This window comes from Choloepus didactylus, chromosome 13, assembly GCF_015220235.1.
Source record: "Choloepus didactylus isolate mChoDid1 chromosome 13, mChoDid1.pri, whole genome shotgun sequence".
NCBI classification, from domain to species: Eukaryota; Metazoa; Chordata; class Mammalia; order Pilosa; family Megalonychidae; genus Choloepus; species Choloepus didactylus.
In genome coordinates, this window is record NC_051319.1 from 32,342,959 (window position 1) to 32,370,601 (window position 27,643).

At 36.3% G+C, this 27,643-nt stretch overlaps 1 protein-coding gene across 8 annotated transcripts in view; it reads right to left on the reverse strand.

Moving 5' to 3' along the window:
• The window catches only part of KIAA0825 (KIAA0825 ortholog), a 437,461-nt gene that overhangs the window by 204,450 nt on the left and 205,368 nt on the right, over window positions 1–27,643 (reverse strand). For 7 of the 8 annotated variants that reach the window (XM_037801406.1, XM_037801405.1, XM_037801404.1 and 4 more), the window contains 4 exons: window positions 22,600–23,005; window positions 18,263–18,422; window positions 13,337–13,495; window positions 11,457–11,551 (listed from right to left, as the gene is read on the reverse strand). In XM_037801406.1, the coding sequence (XP_037657334.1) occupies window positions 11,457–11,551; window positions 13,337–13,495; window positions 18,263–18,422; window positions 22,600–23,005 (820 nt within the window). Of the gene's footprint in view, window positions 1–11,456; window positions 11,552–13,336; window positions 13,496–18,262; window positions 18,423–22,599; window positions 23,006–27,513; window positions 27,562–27,643 lie in introns of those variants that run through there. The other variant, XM_037801409.1, reaches the window with a different exon arrangement.

Consider the following 27,643-nt stretch of genomic DNA (forward strand, 5'->3'; position numbering starts at 1 on the left):
AGGCTCTGTCCTAAGCAGCCTGATGTTGATTCAGCTGTGCCTATATGTTGTCCACAGAAACGATTTTAGAGAAAGATGCAGTGAAGAAACCATCGCTTTGGCCAACATAACCTGGATACAGCATGTTATCATGCTACCTGTCTCATGTGTTGAGCCAATGTTGAACCCTCTGTCAAGACGACCTCTCCCCTTGGCTACCTGGTTGACTCATGTTCAACCTTCTATACACACCTTAGGCATCACCACTTCCTGGATGTATTTCCTGACAACTCCCTGCAATCAGTTTGAGTTGGCTCTTCCTCCTCTGTGCTCTTCCACTGTACTGCTATGTTAACTTGTGTGAACCCCTTACAGCTATAACCACTGATTTTTCTAGTCTGTCTCCTCCACTAGATTCTGAGTTCCTTGACAGCTGGGGCTGTGTCTGGCTCATTTCTTTATCTTCTGTGCCTAGTGAATATTTGATGGATGGATAAATGAACAGTCACAGATCCATCTATTTACTCAAAGTCTTGCTGGACTGAATAATGGGATGGAAGCATTTTATAATCAACCCAGTTTATTTTGTAGGTTATGTGATACTTTCCTTTTGTCTGCTGGCAAACATATTCTCTGTGTAATAAAAAGCAACAGTCTGTGTTGCCCTTTATACTAAGTTATCTATTTCCAGGGAGCCCTAGCTGTTTTCAAGCCCTGTATAGGTCAGAATTGCTGAACAGACAAAGATGTTCATTACCAGCTTTGGACTAAACCAGATGAACAAATGCGGCTAAGACATAACACTGATGAGATGAAAGAGCCTTCTGGACCAGGGAGACAGGTAAACAACAAAACCTTAATCAGGTTACTGACTCCTTCCCAAATCTGCCCAGACCAGATCAATTTTTTTTAACAATATGACTTTGATTGTTATTAGGTTTTAATTCATTAACGTGGGGTAATCAACTATTTGACATTAAGAGATCCAACAGCTGCCAGGTCGTTTGCAAAATCCCATGTGTTTTTGTGGCTTTACAAAACTTTCATTTTATAGAAAACTAGAGTATTCTATTTTTACCTGTTATTTTTCTAAATCACAACATTTAGCCTGATCATTTTTTTCTTCTAAAACTCCATTCAGGATGATAAGTTAATGCTTGAAGGATATGTTAAGATTTAAATGAGAATTAAAGAAGAGGACAGATTTGTTACCTTAAGTGAGTCAGACTATAGGGAATATGGTGAGGCAGAATGAGAAATTAGTAACTTTTACTTTACACAATGTCTGCATTAACTTCTAATGAACATGTAATTTAAAATAGTTTAATAAAGTTTTGAAAAAATGCATTAACAAAGTCTCTCTCTTGGTGATCCTTTCCTTACCTCAGAAAGTTCTATAAGCAAAAGGAAGTCATTCCAAAACACGGTAAATTTAGATGGAAGCCAAAGAACATTAGCTGAACCCTCTGTGTGCACCCTTGTGCTCTACATGCAAGTCACAAGCAAGAAGAAAGTGAGATCCTGAATCTCCAGGTGCTTATAGTCTATCTGACGAGAAAAGATAACCAAAGAAACATAAACATCATAAGGTAACACATGCTGCAATATTAACATGTATAGTAGATTATAAATGCCGTATAAAATGGAAAACAGGAGATTGTTGAGAGCTACAGGACTGGAGAGGGGCTTCACGGTGGACCCGAGTTGGTTTTAGAAGGGGAGAAGTTGGGGGGTGATAATCAAGGGAAGCAGAGGGGATAAACCTGGGCAAAGGCATAGGATTCATTAACATACAACACTTATTTGCAGGTATCAGGAAGTCTTAACTCCCAAATAGTCATTCCCCTATTCTAGCTGTGCCAGGCTTTTTGTCAATAGCCTCCATTCAACCTGCAGTACCAGTTATCTTAGTCCTGGTCAGAAAAGGATGAGAAGCCCTAGTGTAGCGCTAGTGCCTTCTCTTCAGACCCTATGTCTAGATCCTGATTTCTGAATAACTCAAAATCACAACTGAGCATAGGGCCTAGTGCATAGTAGATTTTTAATGTTCATTCAATGAATGTCAAATGTTGGCCCTTCTGCCTAGACCTTCCCTGCCTTTGGCTCATGAATATCTGGACATCAGCTTCCTTGAGCTCACACTGGGCCATGAACCCAGACACGCACCACACAGCCAGCACCTAATGGAGAGTGGACTGGACATCTCTCTTATTTCTGCTTTTTTTCCCTGGTTGCTCCCATCACCCTCAATTTTGCAATTACATGGATGCTTGGGCTGTGCCCCTGGCCACATGTTTAGCCCTCACTAAATACCTGATGGGGGTTACTTTTTTAATCAGCCCAGCCACTCAATTTAAAAAGTACTGTTATTATCCCTATTATACAGATAAGAAAAATTGTTTTTAGAAAAACTGATAGAGAAAAGATGTGAAACATGGTTGTCACACTCTAGAGCAGGAAGAGGGATGGTGGGCTTCAGGATAGAAGATGCTTTTGGTGAATCAGAAGACCAGATGAAGGCAGCTTGAAACTGAGGCCAGAGTTTGGGCTTGATGCAATAAGGTATGTATAGCCACTATAAATTTATAAGCAGAAAAATGGGAGGAAAAGAATATTTAGAAACCTCTATTTCACTCTAGCTATTACCTCTTTGAGTATTTGGTAATTTGTGAAACTCAGATTTCAGATTTTCCTGTGTCCTTTTGTATTTTGCCTTGATTCAATCAGCATCAGGAAGGAAATCTACACACTCATAGCAGTGTGATATGTTAAAAAAAAAAAAAAAAAGCAAAAACCTGGGAACAGCCTAAATGCACATTAATAAAAGAATAGGGTTATATCATTTTGGTATAATGCTAAACCATTAAAAATGAAAACTATGCCTTCACATGGTGACCAATATAAGGACAAACATAAAAATGTTATCAGAAGAGCTGGGGGGGTTGGGCAGGGTCTAGTGTGAGTTAAATTCTGTATCATTCATTCAAGGAGTCGATAATAGAGTTTGAAGATGTTAAACTTAAAATAATAGTGGTATAGCATATCCCTTAGATTTATCAACTGAAAGAAATAAAAACAGAAATGCTTCATATGGTTACAACTGGAGTGGGACTTGTGTGATTGAGGAGCTGAAGAAGGGAACTTTTATATTTCACATCATATCTTCCAGTACCATTTGAAACACTAAAGGTTTATGTACAACTTATAGTTTACTACAAAATAAATCTAAAAATTAGATTAATAGAAAAACATCTTGACATTTAAAAAATTTTACAAGATCTCAAGAGAGAGATTTCATTTAGAGCTATGCTCCCAAGATACATACAGGTGAGTTTCATTTACAGCTTAAGAAAGTTCTGTAGGCATCCTAACTATTTTCATACACACAAGTCACAAGATTATTATAATAAATAATAATTATTATATTATAAATATATATTATAAAGGTTAATATGTAAACAAAGTAAGCAATATTGAGCAATATTGTTGCTCAGATTTATTACAATATCTACTTGTATTCAATAGACATTTTAATTTCTCTCATAATTATGTCTCATAAACATATCTTCAAATAGATAATTTCCTTATTTTATGTTGATATAGCAACACAAACCAACTGAGATATTCAGTGATGATCAATAAGCCTGACTGCAGTCAATGCTTTTTTAATCTCCAGCCAAACAGAATCAATGGGCCTGTGACAGCTACTCCTGGTGGAACCTATGCTGAAACTTTTTGTAGAAAAACATCACAGAGGCTTTGGGGTCTGAACAATATTTGACAGCAGAAAGACTTACAAAATAGTCGTTGAAAAAAAGAATGTTCTCCACGCAAGCAAGTTTTTTAAATAGCTTTTGATCCATGCAAGAACCCCAAAGTGCAAGGATGTGAATGCATAATTAGGTAGGGGAAAACTCATTACAAAGTGAATTTTGGTTCATTTTTGACAGGCAAAAAAATTCCCCATGGCTGCTTTTGAGAAAATTATTATACCTCCCTTTCATCACAGTTTTGCCAATTCTGCATTTCTGTCAATAGCATTTAACATATTTATTTAGGTTGTCTATTTTCTATCTCACTATAGTAATGGAGATGGCTATTTAAATTACACCCTTGTTAACATATATAACACACATATAACCCCCCCATATGTAAGAAAATCAGTCTTTCCAGCCCCACTGTAGTAGCCATGGAAATGCACCACTCAGATCTCCTGTTGTAGTTAGCACAGCTGACTGAGGCCCCAGCTGCTGTTTCTCTGCATCTACCATCACGTTTGTGATGAGGCCATACTTCTCCCAAGCTGCTCTGGACCAGTGATTGAGCACAGGGTGGGTACTGGTGCCAACCCACTGTCCTGCAGTACAAAGACTCCTCTACTGGGTGGCATGGGCTCAAGGAATCCCCACTGACCATGTTAAATCTTATTTAGACTACCCTACTATCAGAGACCCTTCCTACCCTATCCTCCTTTCCCCTCTCCTTTCACAGGTATCGGATTAGCAACTTGGCCTAAAGGTTTTCCCTGTCTACTCTTGCCTCTCCCTCTTTATCCTTCACGGATGCTTTTCCCCACAGATAGCTCTTGAACCCCTAATCCCATCTTGGCATATGATTCTTGGAGACTCTGAACTGATGCATTCCCTTTCTGGACAAACAGCAAGCATGTCCTCTCTCTACCTTAAAAATACCCAGGCCACACAATCTTCAAAGAGGAAGTATCATGACTACTTTTGTGCAAATTAAGAACAGAGTTTTCTATACCCTCAAGCCTTCTTGGAAGTGTCTTGTACACCTGTGCTTCCTCAGACTCTAGCCAGAGTTTCCAACATGGCCTTCCCTCATTTTAGTTTTCCAATCCTTCAGTCCCATCTATTATTAATACCCTAAAGCAATTCTATTCCTGTCACTCATCTTCTAAAGGCTTTGATGATTCCTTCAAGTCTACTGACTAAAGTCCAAAACTTCTTAGGCCCTCAGGCCTTCCACAAGATAAACAGGCAACTTACCTTTCAAGTTTTAACTAGAACAGAGTTCTCTTCCCCCAAGGGAAAAGACAAGGAGCAAAGGATTGGCAATGATAGAAACAAAATTGAGGTTTAGGAAGGAAAGTTGGGAGGTTCACACTATAGGGCTTTAATCTTCCTGGTAAAGTAAGAAGTTGGCTGGTTAGTTGCTGAAAGGGATATAGGGATTCAAAGAAGGGAGAGAAGTCTTGAGCAACCAAAGTGAAAACTCCAAATGGATTAAAAATGTTGCGCAGTAGCACTTAAAGCCCCTTTGAAGTATATTGCCTACTAGATTGCTAATTTATTGAAAATAAGTACTTTTCACATAGTAGATGCCGAAAACTGTTTGTTGAATGAATAAACTAAACAAAGCTCTATAGAAGCAGCAGAGAGAAGTGATTAAGGACATGGACTCTGGAACCAGAATCTTAATACTATTACTTAGACCTCTGTGCCCCTGTGCCTCAGTTTCCTTATCAGGAAAATGATGGTAATATGGTGGTTATATATATGTATGTAAAGCATGTAAATTATGCTATTCATGCGGCTAGTACTCTGTGTTTGCTACCATTATTGTTGTTTTAAAAACTATCTCAGTGAATATAGAGTCAATTAAAAATTGCACTTGGAAATTTATCATTTCTATGTATATATGTTATATTCTACAATAAAAAATATGATTTAAAAAACTGACCAGGATTATGGTATAGTAGACAAAGTACCAGATAGACACACTGTCAGAAAACCTAATTTTGAGTGCGAGTTGCCATTTAATAGCTGTGACCTTCAGCATGTCATTTAATGTTTTGCAGCCTCACTGGTACCTGTCTCTTGTTACACAGTTGTAGTGAAGGTCAAATGAGAAGCTTTATGTGAAAGTGCTTTATACACCATAAAGGACAATAGACATACACAAGTAACCTATTAGGAAACAATTCACACTTGGTTCATGTACCAAATCCCTAAACTTTAGAAATCCTGAGGACCAGAGTGTTAAATTTATACATCCTAAGTACATGTTAGATAATCTCTGTGCCAAAAGCACGATAGGATTTCAGGATAACAGGAAGCCTGCGCCTGCTTGAAAAGATATAGCAATGGTGAGTGGAGAGTCACTGAGTCTGAGGCTTTTTGGTGGAGATGAGAAGAAAGGAGTGCTAGGGAGCTAGAGCATGAAACATCCAAAATTTGAATGCCATGGCATAATAATAAATGTAAAGCCTCAGAGGTACGCCCTTATAAAATCAGTTTCCCCTTTTTCCTAAACCCACTTCTCCATAACCAGGCAGCCTGCTGCTGGACCAGGAATTTACTGCCAGGCACAACTATAAACATTGTGCTAATGGTAGCACTGCTTGAGAATGGTCATTTGAGAGTGCAGTGTGTGCAGTTTGAGGCCAGAGACAATATTTTCTACTCTCTACACACCGCAGAGCACACACTATAATCTGATATAGGGTAGAGATACTTCAATAATTATTATTAAAAGCAAACAATCAACTCCAGATCAATGGCGCTTTTTAAACATGTTTTCTAATCTCCGTTTCCTCTCAGATGTACAGTTATTGTGCACCTGGAAAAGCCCCAAAGTGATAGCCAGAAATCTGCCACCACCACCCCTTCTGCTGTTCCTGCCATCATATTTAATTGTGTTTGCTCAACTAGAAGCCAAACTCATATGCAGTATATTTAGATGGCTAAAATAGCATGGAACTCCACTATATTCACAGATTATTTTCAATACCACAATTCTTGGGAATTATTCTGGAATAAATAAAGTAAAGAGAAAAGAAGCAACATAAATTTGTTCCAGTGACAAAGAAAACACTATCAAAGTGGCAATCTGGAGATTCACCACAAACGAAGGAACAGAGTGTTCCTTTTGGTGAACTCTCCTGCAAATGCAATCACCGCCTTATTCAGTATTCTGGATTTATTTTAAAGTAGATGAGAAAGAAAAAAAGAAACTAATAGTAAGAAACAGTGAAATGTACCATTATTATTTCAAAAGATCAATGTACAATCACTGTACTTACTTGTACATAGCATTAAAGGCAAAGGTGTAGAACTGATATGTAGGTTGGTTTCCTGAACCCCTAAGAAATCTTTATTTTCCACAATGGCAAACTTTCTAAGTTGAAAGGCATATATATATCATTTATATATATTCACGATCTCCTTTATGAGGTCTTAGTTGTTACATATTTCTTCAAATACCTTGAAAATCATTCAATTAATTTGCAAAGTCTTGGTTACATACTTTTGTCAGCTAACTCCACCTTAAGTTTTTCAACTTGCATGTTTAGTATCATTTAACAAATACAAAACCTATTTCTCAACTGTCAAAAGATTACTGAATCATGGGGGAAAGAGCAGACTTTGTGGCTGAAGATATTATTGCATGAATTGGATCAACTGAAAACAAAGATCAGCTTTTTGTGCTTTTATTCTGAGCTAGAATTCAAACTACTTCTACACTACTACTACTACTGCTACTAATTAGGCATTTCAAACACACAGAGCTTAATTAACCTGATTTTCATCTGAATTTGGAAAATGGAGAGAATGAATATGCACACAGATAAATTTTAACTTGGGATTTTCCAAGGTATGCTTCCTGTACCTACGTGACTATTAATCAAAGAGCACATTTAGAGAGTGTCTGCTCTGTGCTCATCTGTCTGGAGCTTTGTCTACATTCTTACTCCTACTTTCTTTGTTAATTCATTCAACAAATATTACTCCGAGCCTACTATGTGCCCAAGGGCTGTTCTAGGTACAGGAGACACCACTGGAATAAGACAGACAACATACACCTCTCACTGGAGTTTATTCTCTACTATGTGTGTGTGTGGCAGGGGCAGAGGAGAATTAAGAGAAAATAAAGAGACAAAAACCAAGATTTCAGATAGTGATAACTCAATTAAGAAAACACAGTGGAATGGTATGCTCAGGTGGCTTGGAGTGTCACTTTAGATAGAGTGGTAAAGGAAAGTCCTCTCTGAGGAGTTAACTTTGCTCCAGACAGACAAGATGGAGTTGGCCTTGTAAAGGGCTGAGAGAACAAGTACAAAGAAAGAACTTGGAGAACCCAAAGAACAGAAGAAGACAATGAACTTGGAGCATCATGAACTGGAGGGGGAGGTATTCTCAGATGCGTCCAGATGGTGAGCAGAGGACACAACCCAGCAAAGGAGTCAGGCAGCCACTTCAGGATGTTTTCCTGCCTTTGGAGTCGGCACAGAACCAGCTCATGGAACAAAGGCCAGTATTAATTCAGATACAGATATCATTGGCAGCATACATCTACTCTTTCGCGTCTAAACTCTCTCTCAAGTCTCCCTCTTTTGAGTCTACATTTCCTGAGTGGCTCACCAGGCCTTTGGACCCTCCTCCTTGCTCATTTCCCCACTGTTTGTATCCTGTGGCCCCTGGGCTCACTGCCTGGTCTCTGACATACTTGTTCTGACTGTCAGCATTAGTTTAGGCCTGGAGTCTACATAACCTTGGTGGTCTGTCTGCTCAATTACTTGTACCACCAATTTCCTGCTAATTCTGTTTCCTGCCTTTTCTATTTCCTTACATGGTTAGATACTGACACTGCTGCTATGTGCTTGTTACTACTTTTCTAAATAGATATTGTGCTTTCAACTTTCAAAAACACTTCCAAATCCTTTAGCACTCTTGATTGTCCAGATAACCTCCGTGAAGTAGATATATAATTATCATCGTTTGATTTTAAAGATGAGGAAATCCAAAACCAGTTTAGATAACTTTCCTAAGGTATTCTCACATCTCCATCCTGTTTTGGGGGAGAAAATGTTCTAGTTCACTCCAGGTATTCAGTCTTGAGAGAGTGAGTTCACAGATGATCTGCTTATTGTATTGAAGTTTAAGACCAGGCACAAAGGAATTCAGGATGTGAATAGAAAGGATTTTCTCCTAAACTTATTCTATCCTTATATATTTGAGTTCACTTTTCTCTGTAACATTATGTCTTCAGACAATATTACAGCCCATATATGTCCCAGCCATATATACAACACGTCATAGTGCAGAGATAGATTAGTAGAAATATATTACCAATAAAGGGAGCAAAAAGAAAACAAGTGACCTGTTTAACTGCTGAATGTGGGGGAAAAAAAAAACAGAACATGTTCAGCTGACCCGCTCTGAGTCCTATGCTTCACCTCTGCCTTTTCCCAAAGAACATGACTTTAGGTAAGAAATATCACTTTGTAGGTGTAGGATGTCACATGAAACTCTAAATCACAAAATGCAAGGTCCGGTGGTCTCATTTTCAAATACGTATCTTTTAGATAACCATGTTGTCAAAATTTCAATGCACTACAAGGTAGAGTTATACTGAAGGCCAGTGGTTTGTATGTTGTCAATAAAAAAAAAGTGTTTGTGGATGAAAAAAGAAAAAAGTTCAATGCAGTATTTAAAAATAAGCATTTCCAGATAAGTCCAAACAAGAGTCTTTTAGAGAAAACAACAGAAACAATTTCCTTACCTCTTCAATATTAATCAAATCTCCAAATAACATTCTTAAAATAAAAGGGAACGTGCTGGAAGAGATTAAAAACTCTCAGGTGTCTTTCATCTTTCTAAGGTAGCTCAGTTATGTTCATTGTAGCTTGTGGTATGTGGCAGTTTGGAATAGAAGGCTTTTCATACCATTCCTTAGAAATCTAAGGTTTTTATTTAGATGAGATTCTAGCTGTTTCTATTAAAAATTCATGACTCTTTTCCAAGAGAACTGTTTTGACCTGTTATTTTCGGCTAAATTTGTGGGAGTTCTTTTCTCACACTCTATCTCAGGGATGTAGACTTTAATAGCTAGTAACCTGATTGAAGTATATGTAAAGCTGTTAAACAAAAATAACAATACGCATTTTTGGTTAAAACACAAATTCACTTAACAGTGAAAAGTATACAGAGCTAATGCAATACATTTTGAAGAATGTGTGTCTTTCTTTCTTGCTCCTTGAGTATCATTTAGTGGATTGGAAGCAGCAATTCACCGTTAAAAAATTCTGTAAATATCATAATACAGTCAATCTACATAAACTCAAATCTTTCCAAATAGCAGGGAAATTTGTCTATGTTATTTTGTTTCCATACAGATACTTAATGGTGCTTAAACCGTCATGTAACTGTAGGCTCAACAGAGGACCTGGCTTCTTCTGCACCACCCCCATCTCCTATCTCTCCAGTTGACTTTGGGAGAGATTAAAGCACCTCTGGAGGGGCTTGTGCATGAGCAAGGAGCTTTCTGGATTGCTGCCTGCCAGGTGGTAAACTTGCTGGGGGAAGCCTCTGTCTTTGATGTGGAAGCTTCTGGGTTGTGCAACTCTGCCCTTGATGAATGGAGGAGTGTAATTCAGGGATGAAATATTAGGAAGCCCATTGTGACCACACATCTAAGCCACAGCTTTTATTGGCAATAAAGCTGCCTCTTTTTTTTCTCTCTCTTTAACTTCCATCTGGGAAATACTGCAATATCTCTCTCTTAAGATATTTTTCTCATATGCACCCAGATTTCTCAAGGATGGTTTGACAATTCTACTATATCACTGTCATCACTGTCTTTCGGGAAAAATGATACCTGATATTTTTGCAAAACAGATATGAAAATACATTCTACATCATGGAGATTATATAGAAGATTATTCTCATCCTCAGCTATAAGCAAACAGATGATACAGGAATAAAAAAGGAGTCAAACACAAATATCTTATTTGAAAATGTGGTATTTGCTAGAGAAAATACCCTTTTCCAAGAGAATTTAAAAATCGGATTTTTTAAAGTTTAAAGCTTACAGGTTTCCACTGAAAACATTAAAAATATTTTAAAAAAACATGTTAACTGATCCAAAATATAAAGAAAATGTTTGTACTTTTGTGTAAAATAATTACACGTGTGGGTTCCTTAGCTGAAATCAGATTATCATTTTATTGGGTGGCCCAGTTGTGCCAAAATATCTGGCTGAAAATTGAAAAATTCAATCATGACAGTTTTACTTGTATGTTTCCCCTGACTAGACTAGTTGATTTGGCTTGGCATTTTGCATGCATTCATTAAATTATTTGTAAACAAAGGTGTAGTATTATGACACTCAAGCCCACAACTTTCGATGTTTACAATACTGAACTATTATATACTCAAAGCCAAAACTATTTAAAAGTCAAACTAAAATCTATTAATTTCATTTCAGAAAAAAATTTAGCTGCTCCTTGCAAATACTTACTATGGAAAAAAGAATTTAGAAAGTATATTTAATATAACTATAGCTATTCTTTTTAGAAGAGATCCTGGAGAGTGAGAAAATAAAAAAGATCCCTGGTATAATATTTTCACTTTTCCCAAAAGTATGCTGGTAAAAAAAAATGTGTGTGTGTGTGTATGTGTATGTATGTGTAATCTTTTCCCTAGCCAGAACCCCCAAATCCCCAATCTTATTACCTGTTTCCAAGCAATGTACTGAAGGTCATCTTATCCAGTCCCAGATAATTTGGCAGCAAGTTTGACCAATTCCAGTTCCATTTTGTGATGGCTGACTGTTGATAAATGAGAAGACGCTATTGTTAGTTATTAATCAGAGTTAATATGATCAGTAAATTAAAGCTCCAGCTGTGATAGACTAACTAAGGAGGAGGGGGGTCCAGAACAAGGACTTAGACAGATAACATCAATCATGTCCACAGAAGAAGGTTTTTATTCCAATAAGACAGCAATTAATTTATAAATCCATTTGGGGATGTAGTCATTATTTATGAAAATATGAATCAATTTCTTGAGTCATTATTCTTCCAAGTGTTAATGGCATTTGCCGAACAAGTTTCTCTGAGAGGGTGACTCTTTAGAAAGCAAGGCAAAATAATTGGTAACTTTTTCATATATCATCTCGATTTTTAGTTTTTTCAGCACCCAGAAGTTTGATTTAAAAGCAAACTTGGAAGTGCTAAGATTCAAATTATAAGACCCAGCTTTATTCGTATGTGATATTAATGTTATCCCTTTTGGTTAAGAAATGCATTAAAGGGGAGATTACAGGGACCTGTAAATACATATAGCATAAATGATTCTTTTTTTTCTCATTTAATAGATAATTTCACAACAGATTAAGGAGAAAAATCACTGTGAAAAATAATTTCATAATTCAGAACTCAATAAAACACGTTATTTATTTAAATGTAGCAAGGATAACTTAACAGCTACAATGGTTATTTATGGTTTTGAGCATTAGAATGTACAGTGCAAAAAAGTAGTCGATAAACATATGAAATATATTTGGTTCTAAAGTATTCTGAACACTTATGCTCCTTAAAACTAAACAGTTTTGATAATAAGAATCCAGGCTGATGTTTAAAAGCCAAGAACTATCCCCTGTCACCTGCTGATTAATCGAGCACTACAATCCTGTCATACAGCAGGAGAATTCTGCCCTGGGTTGTCAGCATTTGAAGGTCTTATTCTACTACAGTATTGATGAATGTAGACTAGAGCTCTAACAGGCATGGTAAAAATATTATCTGCATCCCAAATTAGGCCATTGTTTTAATTCTTATTTTCGCCAGAGCTCTAGGTCAAGCAATCCTTCTCTTCTGCCCTGTTAGTTCAAATTGTCTGTCAAGAAGCTTCCAGAAGCCACCAAAAAGAACGAACAAAGCAAAAGCAACATTAAAGCACATACTTTGGCATAAAGATGGTCTTTCTAATGTAACTACTCAGACATGCAGCTTAAACAATGGCATAATCTGACATTTAAAAATGTGTGTTATTTATCACATTGCCATTATTCCACATATCCTGACTTTAAGATCATTAGCAAATTCATTCTAAATTTAGGAAATGTGTTTAGGGTATAAAAAGCAAATTAACCTCAAGCCACTTAAAGCTGTGCTCTATTTATAATTAATTTTAAAGTGAACTATTTGCTAGTTTACTGGATATTTTCATAAAGCTTGCAAGGTGTTTTGTGAGTGTGTGATTGGGGGTGGGAGGAGGGGGTTAGGGGAGGGGAAGAATGTTGCCAAATGCCTGCTTCTTCAGACCTTCTGTGGACACAACCTAACAGATGTCCCCTCTGCCCAGCGTGAACTGATCAGATCAAAGGTTAAATTTTACAGACCAAACAAATGAATCAGTTTGACAAATAGAAAGAAGGTAAAATAACTTTTCAAAGTCAATTTGTGCCAACCGTGCACATAAGAACAAGGCCTTTTGCTTCCTAGGAAAAACCCTGTGAGTAAATAATCAAATACAAAGCATTTTTTTTTTATCCTTATATGTGTAAAGGAAGCACATATTTAAATTAAATCTACCATTTAATTTCCACATACCTGATCTAGAATGTTTTCACTAAACACTTTATACACATGGAAAGGGTTAAAGGCAGAAGGCTGATCTTCCACACTCTTCAAGGTCATCTTTAAAGGTCGGGTGGGTAATGGCATTCCCTCTGAACCATTCATGGTACGCAGCTGTTCTTTTAAATATTCCTTCAAGGAAAAAAATTACAAGTCATGATAGTAAGACATATATAGTCTCTTTAAAAATAAACTGATCAATATCCAAATTTACCCTTTCAACACATTTTCAAGGTTCCAGTTTATTACTAGCCTCAGGACAGAATACGTTTTCAGAAGATACATAGCAGAGTAATCAGCAGTGCAATAAACCCATCAAAAATAGGTAAACCTAATATATAGCATAGATTATAATATATAGTATAGATTATAAGACCATTTAACAAACTCATATAATGAATGTATGCTTGATGTATCAGAATCTTTTTAACAGGCATTGTCTTGTCATTGGTTTATGTGTTAACATAAAAACTTTTTTTAACTCAGGTGCTTGGTGACTCACGGTACAAGGTTACTCATTCATTCATTAAGTGTAGTTTCTTGGGTACCCCCTACTCAGCAGAGTGCTAAATACTCTAATATTTTACTGCAGGCAGTCTCGTTCTATGCAGAATTAATTATAATGTAAGCTCCTAAACTCTGTTTCCATGCTGTGAGCAAAAAACATCAAGGTTCAGTAGAAACTCAAAATATGTAACTCTAATCCCCCAGCTGCCAGTGGGAGCCTGCACAAAAAAGTCCTTCTAGAGCATTATACCTCATTTTCCTTCTGTAAGTAAATAGGGTGAACAATTGTAATCTATTTTGTGGTCATTTTATGGATATTTGATAGTTTTACAAACCATCAAATGCTTACTATTAATAAGCAAATCATTTAATACAGAAACTAATAAAATATTCTCCTGATTTTTAATTTGTCACAACATAATTTTTTTCTGCAAGGTTAGGGTTAGGATTCAGAACCCTCAAATCTAATCTATATACCAGCTGAAGGATAATCACCTGGGAACTTGTTGGAAAAGCAGGATCTCAGGCCCCACCACATCAGAACTTGCCTTTTTAACAAGATTTTGCAGGAGATTAGTAGGAACCTGAAAGTTTGAGAAGCTCTAACCCACCACACTCAGTGGTTGACTTTGGAAGTCAGGGGACAAGCTTGAGGTCTAACAGGGGTGAGTGGCAGAATCAGGGTGAGAAGCCACATCTCTGGTCTCAGTTACTGTGCTTTCCTCTGTGCCTCTATATTTTTATGAATAGAGAATGCCCACCGTCCTCACTGTGGAAGACAAATTTCAGATCCTGAAGCTCTAAAAACCTTAAGAAACCACTACTGAAGTTAACGATGACTATAATTTCTTAAACTTTCTCGTTCCGGATCATTTATCTTTAGACTAATTCTGTAGTGCCTGACAGAGTGCCACACACACACTGGGACTCTTGGTAAATATTATTAGATAATGATAAAGCCATCAGAAAAGAATGTTATTTCTAGAATTAGATTATTAAACAGGAACAAAAATTTTCTCCATCACCATTTATGCAAGCGAAAATTTTTAAAAGGAGTAAAACAGTTTACCCTCATAGAAAAAAAAAATGCTTTGCTTTGGCTAATAATGTTCCTCCGTAAATTTCCTCTCATACAGCTAGCTATATTTTGACTTTTGTTTCCACTATTCGAAAAAGAGAAAGTGCTCTGCTACAAGTTGCAAACACAATGGTTTTCTCCCTTGTTACTCTCTCTGACCTCTCTGCTGTATTGACACTTGTCTCTACTCCTCCTTAAAAGCTTCAGATTCCCTTTTTTGCAGCACTGCTTTCATCAGATTTACCACTAATCAGGTATATTTCTTTAGAAGACATCCATTCTTTCTTTAATATTCTCCCTGTGCAGTTACTTCAAAGTTTATTTCTCTACTCATCGTTTCTCTCTCCAAGAGCTCCACCAGGCTCATGACGTCAACTACTGCACTCACTGAGGACTAGAGTGGCCTCTCTCTTCTGTGCTCAGGGCCACAATCTTCAACTACCAATAGGACATTTATGTTTGGGCATCTGACTTTTATCTCAAAGACGGAACATCTTGTGTGCAATAACTATATATATATGTGTGTGTATATGTGTGTGTGTGTGTATATATATATATATATATATTAATTCAAGTGAATTGATAGTAACACACCATAAATTTTTATTTTGACATTCATCAAAATAGTCACCTGGAAGACCCGCTTTGTGTGACAGAGTACAATGGCCACATTTAAATCACTGAGAACTAGAAAGAAATACTTTCACAAACTGTAATAGATATTATATCCATAATTTTTCCCAGGCCTTATTATAATATTGCACAGTGCAATTGTTACATGGCAAACTAGTACAAAAGCAAAAACAAACCAAAGAAAGAAAGCCCAAGAAAGACAAAATACCTTTGAACAAATTTCCCCTCAAAATTTCTCTGTCTTTATCAGTAGCACATCCATTCTTCCTCTCACCCAGACCTGTACCCATAAATGTTTCTGTATTTATTGGACATTTTCAAATAATATCCAGCAGCACAGCCAAAGGTAATAAAGACTCATAACACTACTCACCAACTGAGCAAAAATCACAATGCATTTTAACCCACAGCATAACAATGCCTCACAGTGTTCTGGTTTGCTAATACTGCCATTTTGCAAAACACCAGAAATGGATTGGCTTTTTTAAAGGGGTTCTTGGTTACAAAATTACAGTCTTAAGGCCGTAAAGTGTCCAAGTTAAGGCATCAACAGTAGGGTACCTTCACTGGAGAAAGGCCACTGGCATCTGGAAAACCTCTGTTAGTTGGGAATGCATGTGGCTGACATCTGCTCGCTTCCAGGTTGCATTTCAAAATGGCGTTCTTCTAAACGTCAGCATAGGCTTTTAACGGCCATCTTCAAAATGTCTCTCTAAGCTGCAGCAGCACTGAGTTCCTTCTGTCTGAGCTCTTATAGGGCTCAGGTAAACTAATCAAGACCCACACTGAATGGGCAGGGTCACACCTCCATGGAAATAATTCAATCAGAGTCATCACCTGCAGTTGGGTGGGTCACATCTCCATGGAAACAACCTAATTCAAAGATTCCAACTTACTCAACACTAATACATCTGCCCCCACAAGATTACATTAAAGACCATGGCATTTGGGGGGACATAATACATCCAAATCAGCACAAACAGTATCTCTAAAAGCAGCCATAGGTACTAGTTACCCTTATATGGTGTTTGGGTTTATTGCCTGTGCTTTTTATAGTCACAAGACAGAGATCTCTCTACTTTCTTTAGTTCTAGTCTCACTTTACTTTGTGCCTTGTACCCTGAAGGGCCATGCCATGCTCAGCAAAATAAGCCACCAAATACCTAGTTCAACAGCACATCTGTTAGGCATTGCCATAACAGCAAATATGTCCAGTTGTAGGGAAAAAAAAAAAAAAAAAAAGAGCTTTGAGGTTAGTGGATCACAATTGGGTGGTGCACCAGTGAAGCATCCTACATACAACAAATCTCAGAGCACACTTGTATTTATAGAAGTACTGCCTCAGAGTTACATGAGTCCTGTGATTTGGATTCCCAGAATACGCAGATGGCTGGTGCCCAATAAATGTCCAACCTAATTTTTGTTGTTTTTGCTTCATTCTCAATATCATTGATGAGTGATCTTTTTTGGGTTATGGACCTTTTAAATATGTGACTATTCTCTCAGTTTGACAATCTATACCAGCCACTACTGTCAACTAGGAATCCCAACTAGAAATCCCAAAGAAGCTATGAAGGATCACTAACATCAGTAAATAGGTTGCTTTATGTTGTAACAGTTGCATACTGAGTTCCAGTGCCTTAAAGACAGGGTCATTTCTCACAGCCACAATTTCCTCCCATCCCACTCAGGTTTCATCAATGAACACATGGCATTGTCAATAAATATTTGTTTTTTTGACTGGTTGATTGGCTCTAATAAAAGCTAGGAAACAAGATTTACTTGAAGCAATCCATCCATTGGATGGATAATAGTGGGGAAAGCATTCATATAACTGAATTATAAAATGCTGTGGTATAGTTTAATCCACTCCTTGGACATTTATAGTTTTTAAGGCCTACTTCATTGAAATAAAACACCACATCATCACATTATTCATTTTATACAATTTTTACTATTCCCAAAAGTACATAAAGATGTTGACAAATATAAGCATACAGATTCCCTATTCCAATTCAGATGCATAGGATCAAATTAAAAATCTGATTAAATTAACAAACTTTCAATATTTCAAATAAAAAAACTGAGACACCTGCTATTTTACATTTTTGCTAAAACAGCCAGACAAATACAAAGTCAGAGGCTTAACCCAGCAGAGAGGTGGACAAGCATAACATTAGTTCTAAGCAGAGTCCATACATTAATGCATTTTCCTGGGTTAATCTAGTTGCTCCTGAATATTGTTCACTATTCTGAAGTTTTTTCATGATGTAAGAAATGTCCATCTTCACCAACACAAGTATGATCCCTCAGGTAAAGAGCTACATCTTTCTTCATAAAATTCTTCATTTCACAAACACCAGATTTTAATGTCAGCTTAACTGTCACAAACACACAATTTACAAACTACACCTCTAGTCTATACAATTCAGAACTGAACTGAGTTTATGAGCCATGTTATTGTTTAAACCATATAAATAAAACCTACATTGTTTTGGTGAAGCTTTTTCTGTACAAATGCAGAACAGCCAGCTTGAATAGATTCTATTAATAATGCAATATTGAGTTCGGTATTGACTTCAAGGAGTATTACCACCTCCTTGACTAACCCTTAGCTGCCAGCAGACGCTGCCTCAGGCCAGTACACACCTAATTGCTCGGTAAAAAGGCCGTTTCCCTACCTCATTGAGCCGCATGATGTGATAAATTTGCCTCAGGTACTCGCTGCCACCTGGTTTGTGGCAGATATCCAGGACCATCGTGTTTATTTTCTGCTCAGTCAGTTCAAGAGCAATATCTCCTTCTTCCGAGGCTGTGCTTTTCTGTATTGTCATAAACGCACTAATACAAAGAAAGCATATAAATATCAGCGGCGAAGAATTGTAAAGATGGAAAATAATCAAAGAGATTGAGTGTGGAGAGCCAATGTAAATCTCATATTCCAAGCGCCCATAAAGATTTTGCTCAAATAGGTTAAGCCTTCCCCAACCGCTGTGACTCACATAAACAGCACCTTAGAATTAAGCACCTGAAAGCATTTAAAAAAATTGAATGGTTTCTTTTAAAACACTTCTTCACTGCATTTATACTCCTATCTAGAAAACATTTTTCCATTACTGCAATTGTTGAAATTGCTATAATCATGAGATGAAAACAAAACATTTCTTTTTAAGATCATGTAAGAAATAATTTGTATTTTCTTTTTGAGGATAAAAAGTATCTTTGATGCCAGAAATAGCTTCAGTATTCTTTCTTTTATAGATTCCTCTTTACACCTGTCGTGGAACACATTCAAGGCTAATTAAAGTGTCAAAAGGGTGAGCCCATCATGCTAAATATAGGCGGTGTTTCACGGAGGTGTGCCTACCACCGGGTATTTTAAATTGGCCTTTTGACGCTTGTTGCCTTTTAAAAGGAATGCCCCCTCTCCTGTTTCTTCTCCATAACAGACACTTAGCAAAAGTCACTACCCTGATTATTCTTCTGGAAAAAGAGTCTACTAACACCACGCCAGGAATGTAGAAGATATATTACTGAAACATTTCTTTTTAAAGAATGCATATGCTTATTGCTAATTTTAAACATTACTTACATGGTAATAATGGATGGCATGGATGGCGAGTCCTTTTTTTTTTTTTTTTTTTTTTTTTTTAGTTTCAAACTATACCAGAGCCAAACAAAACAAAACAAAACAAAAAAATTGTGATCTTACATGGTATACACTCCACACTAATTTTCTTATTACAATTGCTATTGGGATCATGTTAGGCTTTGCAATCTAAGTATTCTTAAGAAAACTCATGGTTTTCCACTGTTTCCCAGACTAAATGAAATTTACTGTGGTGTAATCAGCTGTATACTGCAGTTCATTACAGAAATTTTGCCATGATTATAAAATTAGTTCTGCTAAGAGTCAATGCCGCTGACCTGAAGGCTGAACCAAATGATCCCCAGCTGCTGGACATTAACTTTGATATTGCTTCCACATGTAGCCTGAAAACATCCTTCTCAAAAAAGAAAAAATTTTTTTTTTAAAAAGAACATTAGGATTATGTAAGCCTTGCTAAAAAACAGAGCAAATCCTACTTGGTCTTAGAGATATCCACTAGCTAGAGTAAATCTTTAAAGACCTTGTTATAATAAAAGAAGTCTGCAATATCTTCTAGAAGCTGCATACAGGTTGCCAGCAAAATTCCTTCTCAGGCTTTGTAGGGGCCAACATTGAAAAAGTTGAGGCCCTCTGACAAAGGAGTGTCTCAGTGTCAGCCCCGGCATTGTATCCTTTCCTGTCCATCACTGTGCAGGTGAAGCAAATGATTGGATTCAGTCAATGCTATGATTAATGAGTTCCTCTCTGGATTTGGGACTGCCTATCAATCATGTCATTAGGGAGAATGTGCCCTGAAAGAGGCAGACCTTAGCCAAGGAATAACTGCATTAATCTTAATCTGTATATGCACCCAGCCAGCCAAGTCAGGGTCACCATAATGAAAAACAATAATCTTCAACTCGACAAATTACTTTGCAAAGACAGGCATTTCTTTACTTTTTGGGCTGTGTGTTCTCTAGAATCTAAGTTGACTGTTTACAGCTTGAGTGTTACTACAAAGTGAAGGTTATTTTAATGAATAGTAATGTTCTCAGGCAGTATGCAAGACAGGTTATGCTTACAGCTGCCACCTTTTCCACTGCAGTTATTTTCACAATTTCTGTAAAATCAAAGTTAAATCTGAATGCAAGTGAAAGAAATCTAGCTAAATGATATCACCTAGTTCCATGATAATCTTGATGTGGAGTTAAGATTTAATTTATAGAAACCAGAGAACTATTTTAAATATCTACATTCCCATGGGTGTGTGTGTGTGTATATATATATACACACACACATACACACACACCCATATATATATATATATATGCATACAATAAAGCCAAGGCAACCCTTCACTTATAGATAGACATCATGGTTTAAAATATATATTTTTCTCATTGTATGTATCAGTGTAATAAATGATCATTGACTTGTGAGAAATACTTAAAGAGGGAAATTCACTTATATCAGATGATCAATTTGAGATCAAAGTCAAGAAGAAACACTCCTAATGCCAAAATTCTATGAGATTCTTATCTAAAGTGAATTGATAAGTCAAATTTAACGTTTTTTCAAATAAATGCAATATATAACTTGAAATCTCCCTGTTTATATATCCATATCACCTGAAAAACTGCAAGAAAGACAATTGTGCTAATTTCATAGTTATTTAGAAACTTTGAGGGCTGTAAAACATTTTCAAAATCAGCAGTCTTTCATTTTCGATGCATGTTGTAAGAAATAGCTAAATAATTTTTTGGCTCATTGCTGATACATTAAATACTAGCTAGACAACTTCCTACTATAGGATATCAGATGTGTTGGTATGTTTATAGAAATTAAACTAAAGTCAACTTTTTAGGAAAGTATTTTACTTACACATACCAGAATGTAGCCCTCAGTAGGTAACTTAGACATTGCTTTAAATTGACTTTATGGGAAAGAAGGGCTCCTAAATCAGCAGTATTATAAATTTAAATTTGTAACTATAATCAGACCCACTATTTTTACTCTTCTTTTTTCTCTCCCTCTTATTACCACTGCCATGGATAATGACATCTGGCCTTAATCTTTTAGTCATTCGACTAAAGCCTGTAAATTGGAATTGAATGAAAATGTAAAGATTAGGAAGGTCACTGTCAATGTTACTAAGCATTTGCCTGACTGCTATTGCAACTCCTACCCATGAGCACCCCAGAAATAAATTTCTGGAAGTCAGTATGACAGCACCATTACCTTACTTTTCCCTATTTGTATTGATATAAAGTTCTGTAGATTAATATCAGTAGGTAAAGATTATTGGTTACCATAATACTAACCAGTGGATACAATACATTTTAACAGTTAATAAATAACAAATGCTTATTAGTTCTAAGCTTAATGCTAAGCACTTTATGGGTGATACCTCATTCAATTTTTCAAAAACAACTATCAACTTTGTATCATTACTGAAAGTGAGGCTTTCAGAGATTCCATAATTTGACCAAGAAAATCCACCTATAAGGGATATGCACTTGTCCAACAGCTTCCACGCCTGAGCTCTTTATCACTAGCATCTCCGACTTAAAGTAACCATATTTTAAATGACTTTTAGTGGTTTCAGGCAGAAAACTATACTAATACCTGCTAGCACATATGAATATGTTTTAAAAGACAGGGACTGTGTGTGAGGGTGCTGTAGAAAAAGGGGCTTAGTAATCTGTAGACCATCTAAACCAGAATTCTTTTTCAGTATCATACAATTCTATCCCTGAAGAAGAATTTTAAGACAGAGAACTCTATGTACATATTAAATTCATCAGAGACACTTAAAAATCTTTGCAATACTACAAATCACTTAGCTCTTGGTGACAAACCTGTGAGAAGGCTGACATTTTCATACAGAAACAGCTGGGTGTGTTTATAGCTCTAGTGTGATATGTCCTAGTTGCCCTCTGGGATTCTTACATTACCAGATGAAAAATGTGTACCTTTTTGACAATCAGGTACACAGAAAGCAATAAAAAGCCTTTTATATCCATTAATTCCTTCTTAATGTAATCTCCATGCCCAATCCATTTACAAAACGCTCCTGGCTATCCACTAGATACCTGTTTGCACAAAGAAAAGGACTGAAACTAAATTCTCCTGGGCTTAACTACCACCCTTTTAATCAGAAACCTTGAGATGCTGACTAAAAGAAGTATAATGTTCCAGTATATCAATGGGGTTCAAATTTTAATAAAACAAGGAACTTCTACCAATCCTGTTTTTAATGGAATACTTATCTTTTCCTACCTTCAACAAATTCCCATGAAATTAGCAAAATGATCACTGCTGCCCATCTAAAAATATTTTGTTGTTGTTTATTGCTGATTTTCTTATTGTGAATGTATTTGATCAAATTCAGTGAAAAAAAATCTTTTGAAATGATGGAGTGTGCCTTACCATTCAGTGCTCAATTTTCTTGTTTTCAACAATTGACCTTCAATCCAGTTAGGCTTTTGCTGTTCAATGCTCTGTATGACCTTTTGGGTCATTTGATTAGGGCTACTTGTCTTTCCTATGATGCTTTCCAAACACGTGCAGATTAAACCAAGTTTCTCTTTACTCCATCTGTCAAGGGAGGCACCTGTTAAAAGTTCCACAGTGTTTCTATCCTCAAATATCCGACATATAATTACAATCAAGTTCCAGACAAGGAGGCCAGCTTTCTTCAATTCAACAAAGTTTTTTGACATTTTTCTCTCAGACAGAAAAAAGAAGTATTTAATTGGGGGAGGCAAACATGCAATCACCGTAGGTAACTTGCTGATTACAATAGATACTGCCTGTGCAGCAAGCCTTGTGAAGCCTGGGGAAGAGAAGAAAAGGTATGATTAATATTAGCATTCACATTCCATCACTGTGTTGTTTTGAGTGTTGTGTAGGGATGTCTAATTTTGTGGAGAAAATTGTCAAAAAGAGCAAGTGCTTCACATGTTCTGACAGAAGTCTACCAGGATCCCCAGCAGTACTGCCTAAAATCCCCAAATTCCAGGTCTAAGCAATGCCAAGCTTGTTTTTTTTTTCTCCCACAACTGACGACTAGAAAATTCAGGATTGTCATTTATATTTTTACCTATTAAAGCCACAGCTTTGAAGGACCTAGATGTCCTCTAACTGCAAATATAAAAGTGCCCTTGTTGGACTTCATTAAAGCCTTTGATACTTCTGACTTCCCTCCCTTGATACTTTGATATTTCCTTACTCCCCCTTCCTTGAAATCCATGATGGCATCATCCCAACTCTTCTCAGAACCGGTTCCTTCTCTTCATTTAGTTCTTAGTCCAAATGTCACTCTTCAGAGACCTTCCCAGAACCTCCCATCTAAAGCAGTTCCTTTGCGCCTTTCCCATGCCAGTCCCCACTCCCTCTCTAACATGCTTCCTTTATTATAGCACTTACTACCATCTAATCATCGTCTCCTGTATTTGTTCATTACCTTTCACCCTCCACTAGGATATAAGCTCCGTGAGGGCACTGCTGTATCCCAGCACTTAGCACCTGGCAATATAATAGCTGTCCAGTGAATATTTGCTGAGCAAATGAGTCAGTAAACTGGCTCATGTTTACCTCTATTATTCCCCTTTACTTCTTTGTGACCCATGCTATTTCCACTTTCTACTAACACCTCCTAAGTGTGGATTTTTGCTAAGAAGTCTTGACCTTCTGTTAGTTCTACATGTTCTCCCTTGCTGAAGAATTCATTAATCTGAAGAATTTATTAATCCTCCCTATCTAGATCAGGGGTTCTCAGTCTTGAAACTATTGACATTTTGGGCTGGATAATTCTTTGTTATGGGGGACTGTCCTGTGCATTGTAGAATGTTTAGCAGCATCCCTGGCTTCCACATACTAGAGATGTCAGTAGCACACCTCCAGTTGTGACAACCAAAAATGTGTCCAGACATTGCCAGATGTCCCCTTGAAGGCAAAATTATCCTAGGTTAATAACCACTCTTCCAGATGATTCCAGAATCTTCAGTCTTGGTCTTTCTCCAGGGTTTGCAATCCTAGAACTCTAGCTCCCTGCTGGGCATTTCCATTTCTCCGTCTCATTCTCCCTTAACTCAACATAGCTAAAATGAAATGCATTGTCATCCTCCCAAATTGGCTTGCACTTCCTCACTTTCCTCTCTTCTTCCTTTCCTTTCCTTTCTCTTCTTTCCTCCTTCCCTCCCTCCCTTTTACCCTCCCTTCCCTTCCTTCCTCCCTCCCTTCCTTCCTTTTAAACGTTCCTCTTGATCCTTCATACCCAATCAGCAACCGGCACTGACAAATCTTCCCAATCCCTCTCTCTGACATCAGCTCCTCCTCTCTGGGCCCAGGGTTACCCACCTAGTTCAAGGCCTTTCTCCACGCTGGTACCTGGACTACTGAAGTACCCTCCTGACTCATCTCACTGCTGCCCTACACTGTGATGACAAAGTCATGTACTATGAATGTTATTACCCAATTTTCTCTGCTACAATTGTTTTCACTGCTCTCCACTGTTACACAGCCTTGCCATCAAAACACTCCACAGCCCAGCCTTAGCGTGTTTCTATGAACCTTCTCTATGAGACCTTCGACTTGTTTTATCCTTTGTTTTTAGGCTTTTGAAGGTCTCATTACTCCCACATAGCATGCCCTCTCTCTTCATGTTTATCCAGATTCTTCAACTCTTAGTTCAAAGTCCTCTGCATTCTTCTGAATTTATTTGAACTTATTATCCATACTACTATTTTGGTTATTAATCCATAATGTGCCACACTGTCATCTTTCATATTATCATCTATTGTTGGTTATGTTATACTGCTTTTTGTGGTACACTGTTATTTATGCCTTCATGAGTTGTCTCTACAACTGAACTAAAAGCTCGCCAAGAGCATGGAAAAAAATCTCATAGCTCTTTTGTGTATCCCACAGAATTTTAATGTACTATGTGCATAATTGAATTTAAACATTGAAATTGAGTGAGAAGCAAAAAGAAAATAGCTTCAAGTTCTTCAATAAATATTTTTTACTATTTTACAGAACAAAAACAGATAAGAAAACATGAAAAACATTTTAAGATTTTTGTAACTTTTTAAGAAGTCCCTCTACTCCAAAAAAAGTGCAAAGCTCCTGACATGTATATAGTCTAGTGACTCCTCAGTAATTCATGACAACATAAGAATCATTTACAAAATTAATTGGAATAGTCTTTATAAATTTATAAAAATATGTTCAACACATTTGAAAAATTTCATAAGACTGTTGTATTAAATAAGATAATGACTATAAAAGCAGGTTGTTCAGTATCTGGCAAAAAATAGTCCCTTGATGAATGTTTCTTTTCATTCAAATGAATGTTTACAAGTGACTTAAAATATAGATAAAACAAATTAAGAAACTCCCTGTGATGTCTCTTCTTTGTGCTCTTAAATTATTTTAACTATTTAATATTTCTTTATGTGATTATGTCTAGTTATCTATTCTACTGTCAAATAATCAAATTAAAAGATTATGTTTTATATTCACTTCCATCCTAAAGAGGGCTTAACTGCAGATCCTGAATAAATATTTTACAATTTAAGTACATAACAGGTAAGAATGCTATACACTCAGTTTTCTGTATTTAATTAATTAAGTAAATCAAATTCTGTCTAAAAGTGACTATGTCATTTATTGTAAGAGGTGTACCAATTTCAGAGATGGCAAGCATAGAAAAAATGTATGTCAGAATGGATGTAATATGATACATATATATGAGCTTATCATTTATATACATGTGCTATATATTAATATGTATTAATATATTTTGTGGATTATAAAATAAACAAAATAAAACTTAAAAAGAATGAGATAAAGATAAAATAACATTTTAAAATTAATTTTTATTTTATTATTAAGGTAACAAAATAGCAATAATACTTCAAGGTGGATACTGTGATTTAATATGTTTTATTATTTTTTAAATCTGAGCTTAATACTTCATGTTACACTGATTCAAAGGCCAGGCTCTAAATTCAGTTTGTTTCATTACTTGATTTTAATGGCTGCCTTAGGTGAAAATGCCACTTCACAAAGACACATACATGAGGAACAAGTGTACCATTAGCTGAACTTACTAAATTGATGGCATTTGTTTTTCAATCTCAACCACCAAATATGCAAAGGCTGTTTGAGTAGTAAGTGTCCATCTTCAACGATAAATTAGTTATTCTTGCAAACATACAAAAAAATTGCATTTTTATATTTTTAAGAAGAAGATTCAAGTATTACTGAAACACTTCATTTGGAGTATTTTAAAAACATGTTAGAAAATTCCATTTCCAAGTTTTTACATGGGTAGATATAATTTTGTAGGTGGCACTGCTAATATTTCAGGTTTTCCCATAAAATAAACTATCTGATGACTTCTGATAGCACTTTGTGTATTTCTGCAATCAATTTATTTCTCAACAATTTGCAAATGAAAGTGCCATAAATACATTTTCCTTTCAGTGCTACCTCTGTTACCTCTCTCTGGGATCCACTGTTTCAGTTAAAACAATTACTCCAACAGTTTTCCCATAAAACACTCCTTTTATTAAAAAATTAATTTACTGTTAGGATTGTCTCTCATATACTGTTCCTCTAATTGTTTGTGAAAAACAAAACAAAACAACTAACTCTTTGTGTATTTGCTCTTTGAAACAATGTAGCAAATGCCTAAACTGAGCTATGTCAGAAGCGTCTGAACTTTGATCCAACACAGTAATCTCCAATACAGCATAATTTAATTTAATACTTCTTTCTTTAAGCTATCATTATTTTCTATGTAACAGTATTTGCTGACAAAGAAAGAAAGAAATGCATTCTAGTTTCTCACCCCAGTGTTTTCCATGTATTATATCCACATTTTCACTGCAGCAGGAAGGACAAATGTTCCTGTTGTGTAGTGGCTATTTGTCTTTGAACAAGTAAAAATACTCCAAAAAAAAAGGCCTTTAAGGATTTATCATTGTTTTGACAAATTTTGTAAAGTACTGGATTAAATAACACTTGACTTAAAACATTGCTGAAAAAATTACAAGAGATTTATCTTCATATTTTGGATGTTAATTTTGAAATCTCTTGGTAATCAAGATGGCTTCAAACTATCCATCTTCAGCTAATATCTCAAGGCACAACAATACTAAATCTGGGAAAGATTTCCCTTTAAAAATAATATATGGGAAGCTTTATTTCAAATAGTTTCCCTATATATCTCACCCACCCCCAGTGTGGTTAGATAATCATTATTTCACCTTTTAATGTGGCTGGGAAAGCGCTCACATTAGGAAGAAAAATAAGGAAGTAAGTGCGAGCTTTCCCGCTTTGTCATTGTTTGCTCTTCCTTGCATTCCCAGGTTTAGCTTTAATCTGTAGTTGATATGCAAGAGGAATATGTTAAAGCTACTTGTATGTTTTGTGATGATCCGTTTTGTCAAAATTAGATTCTGTC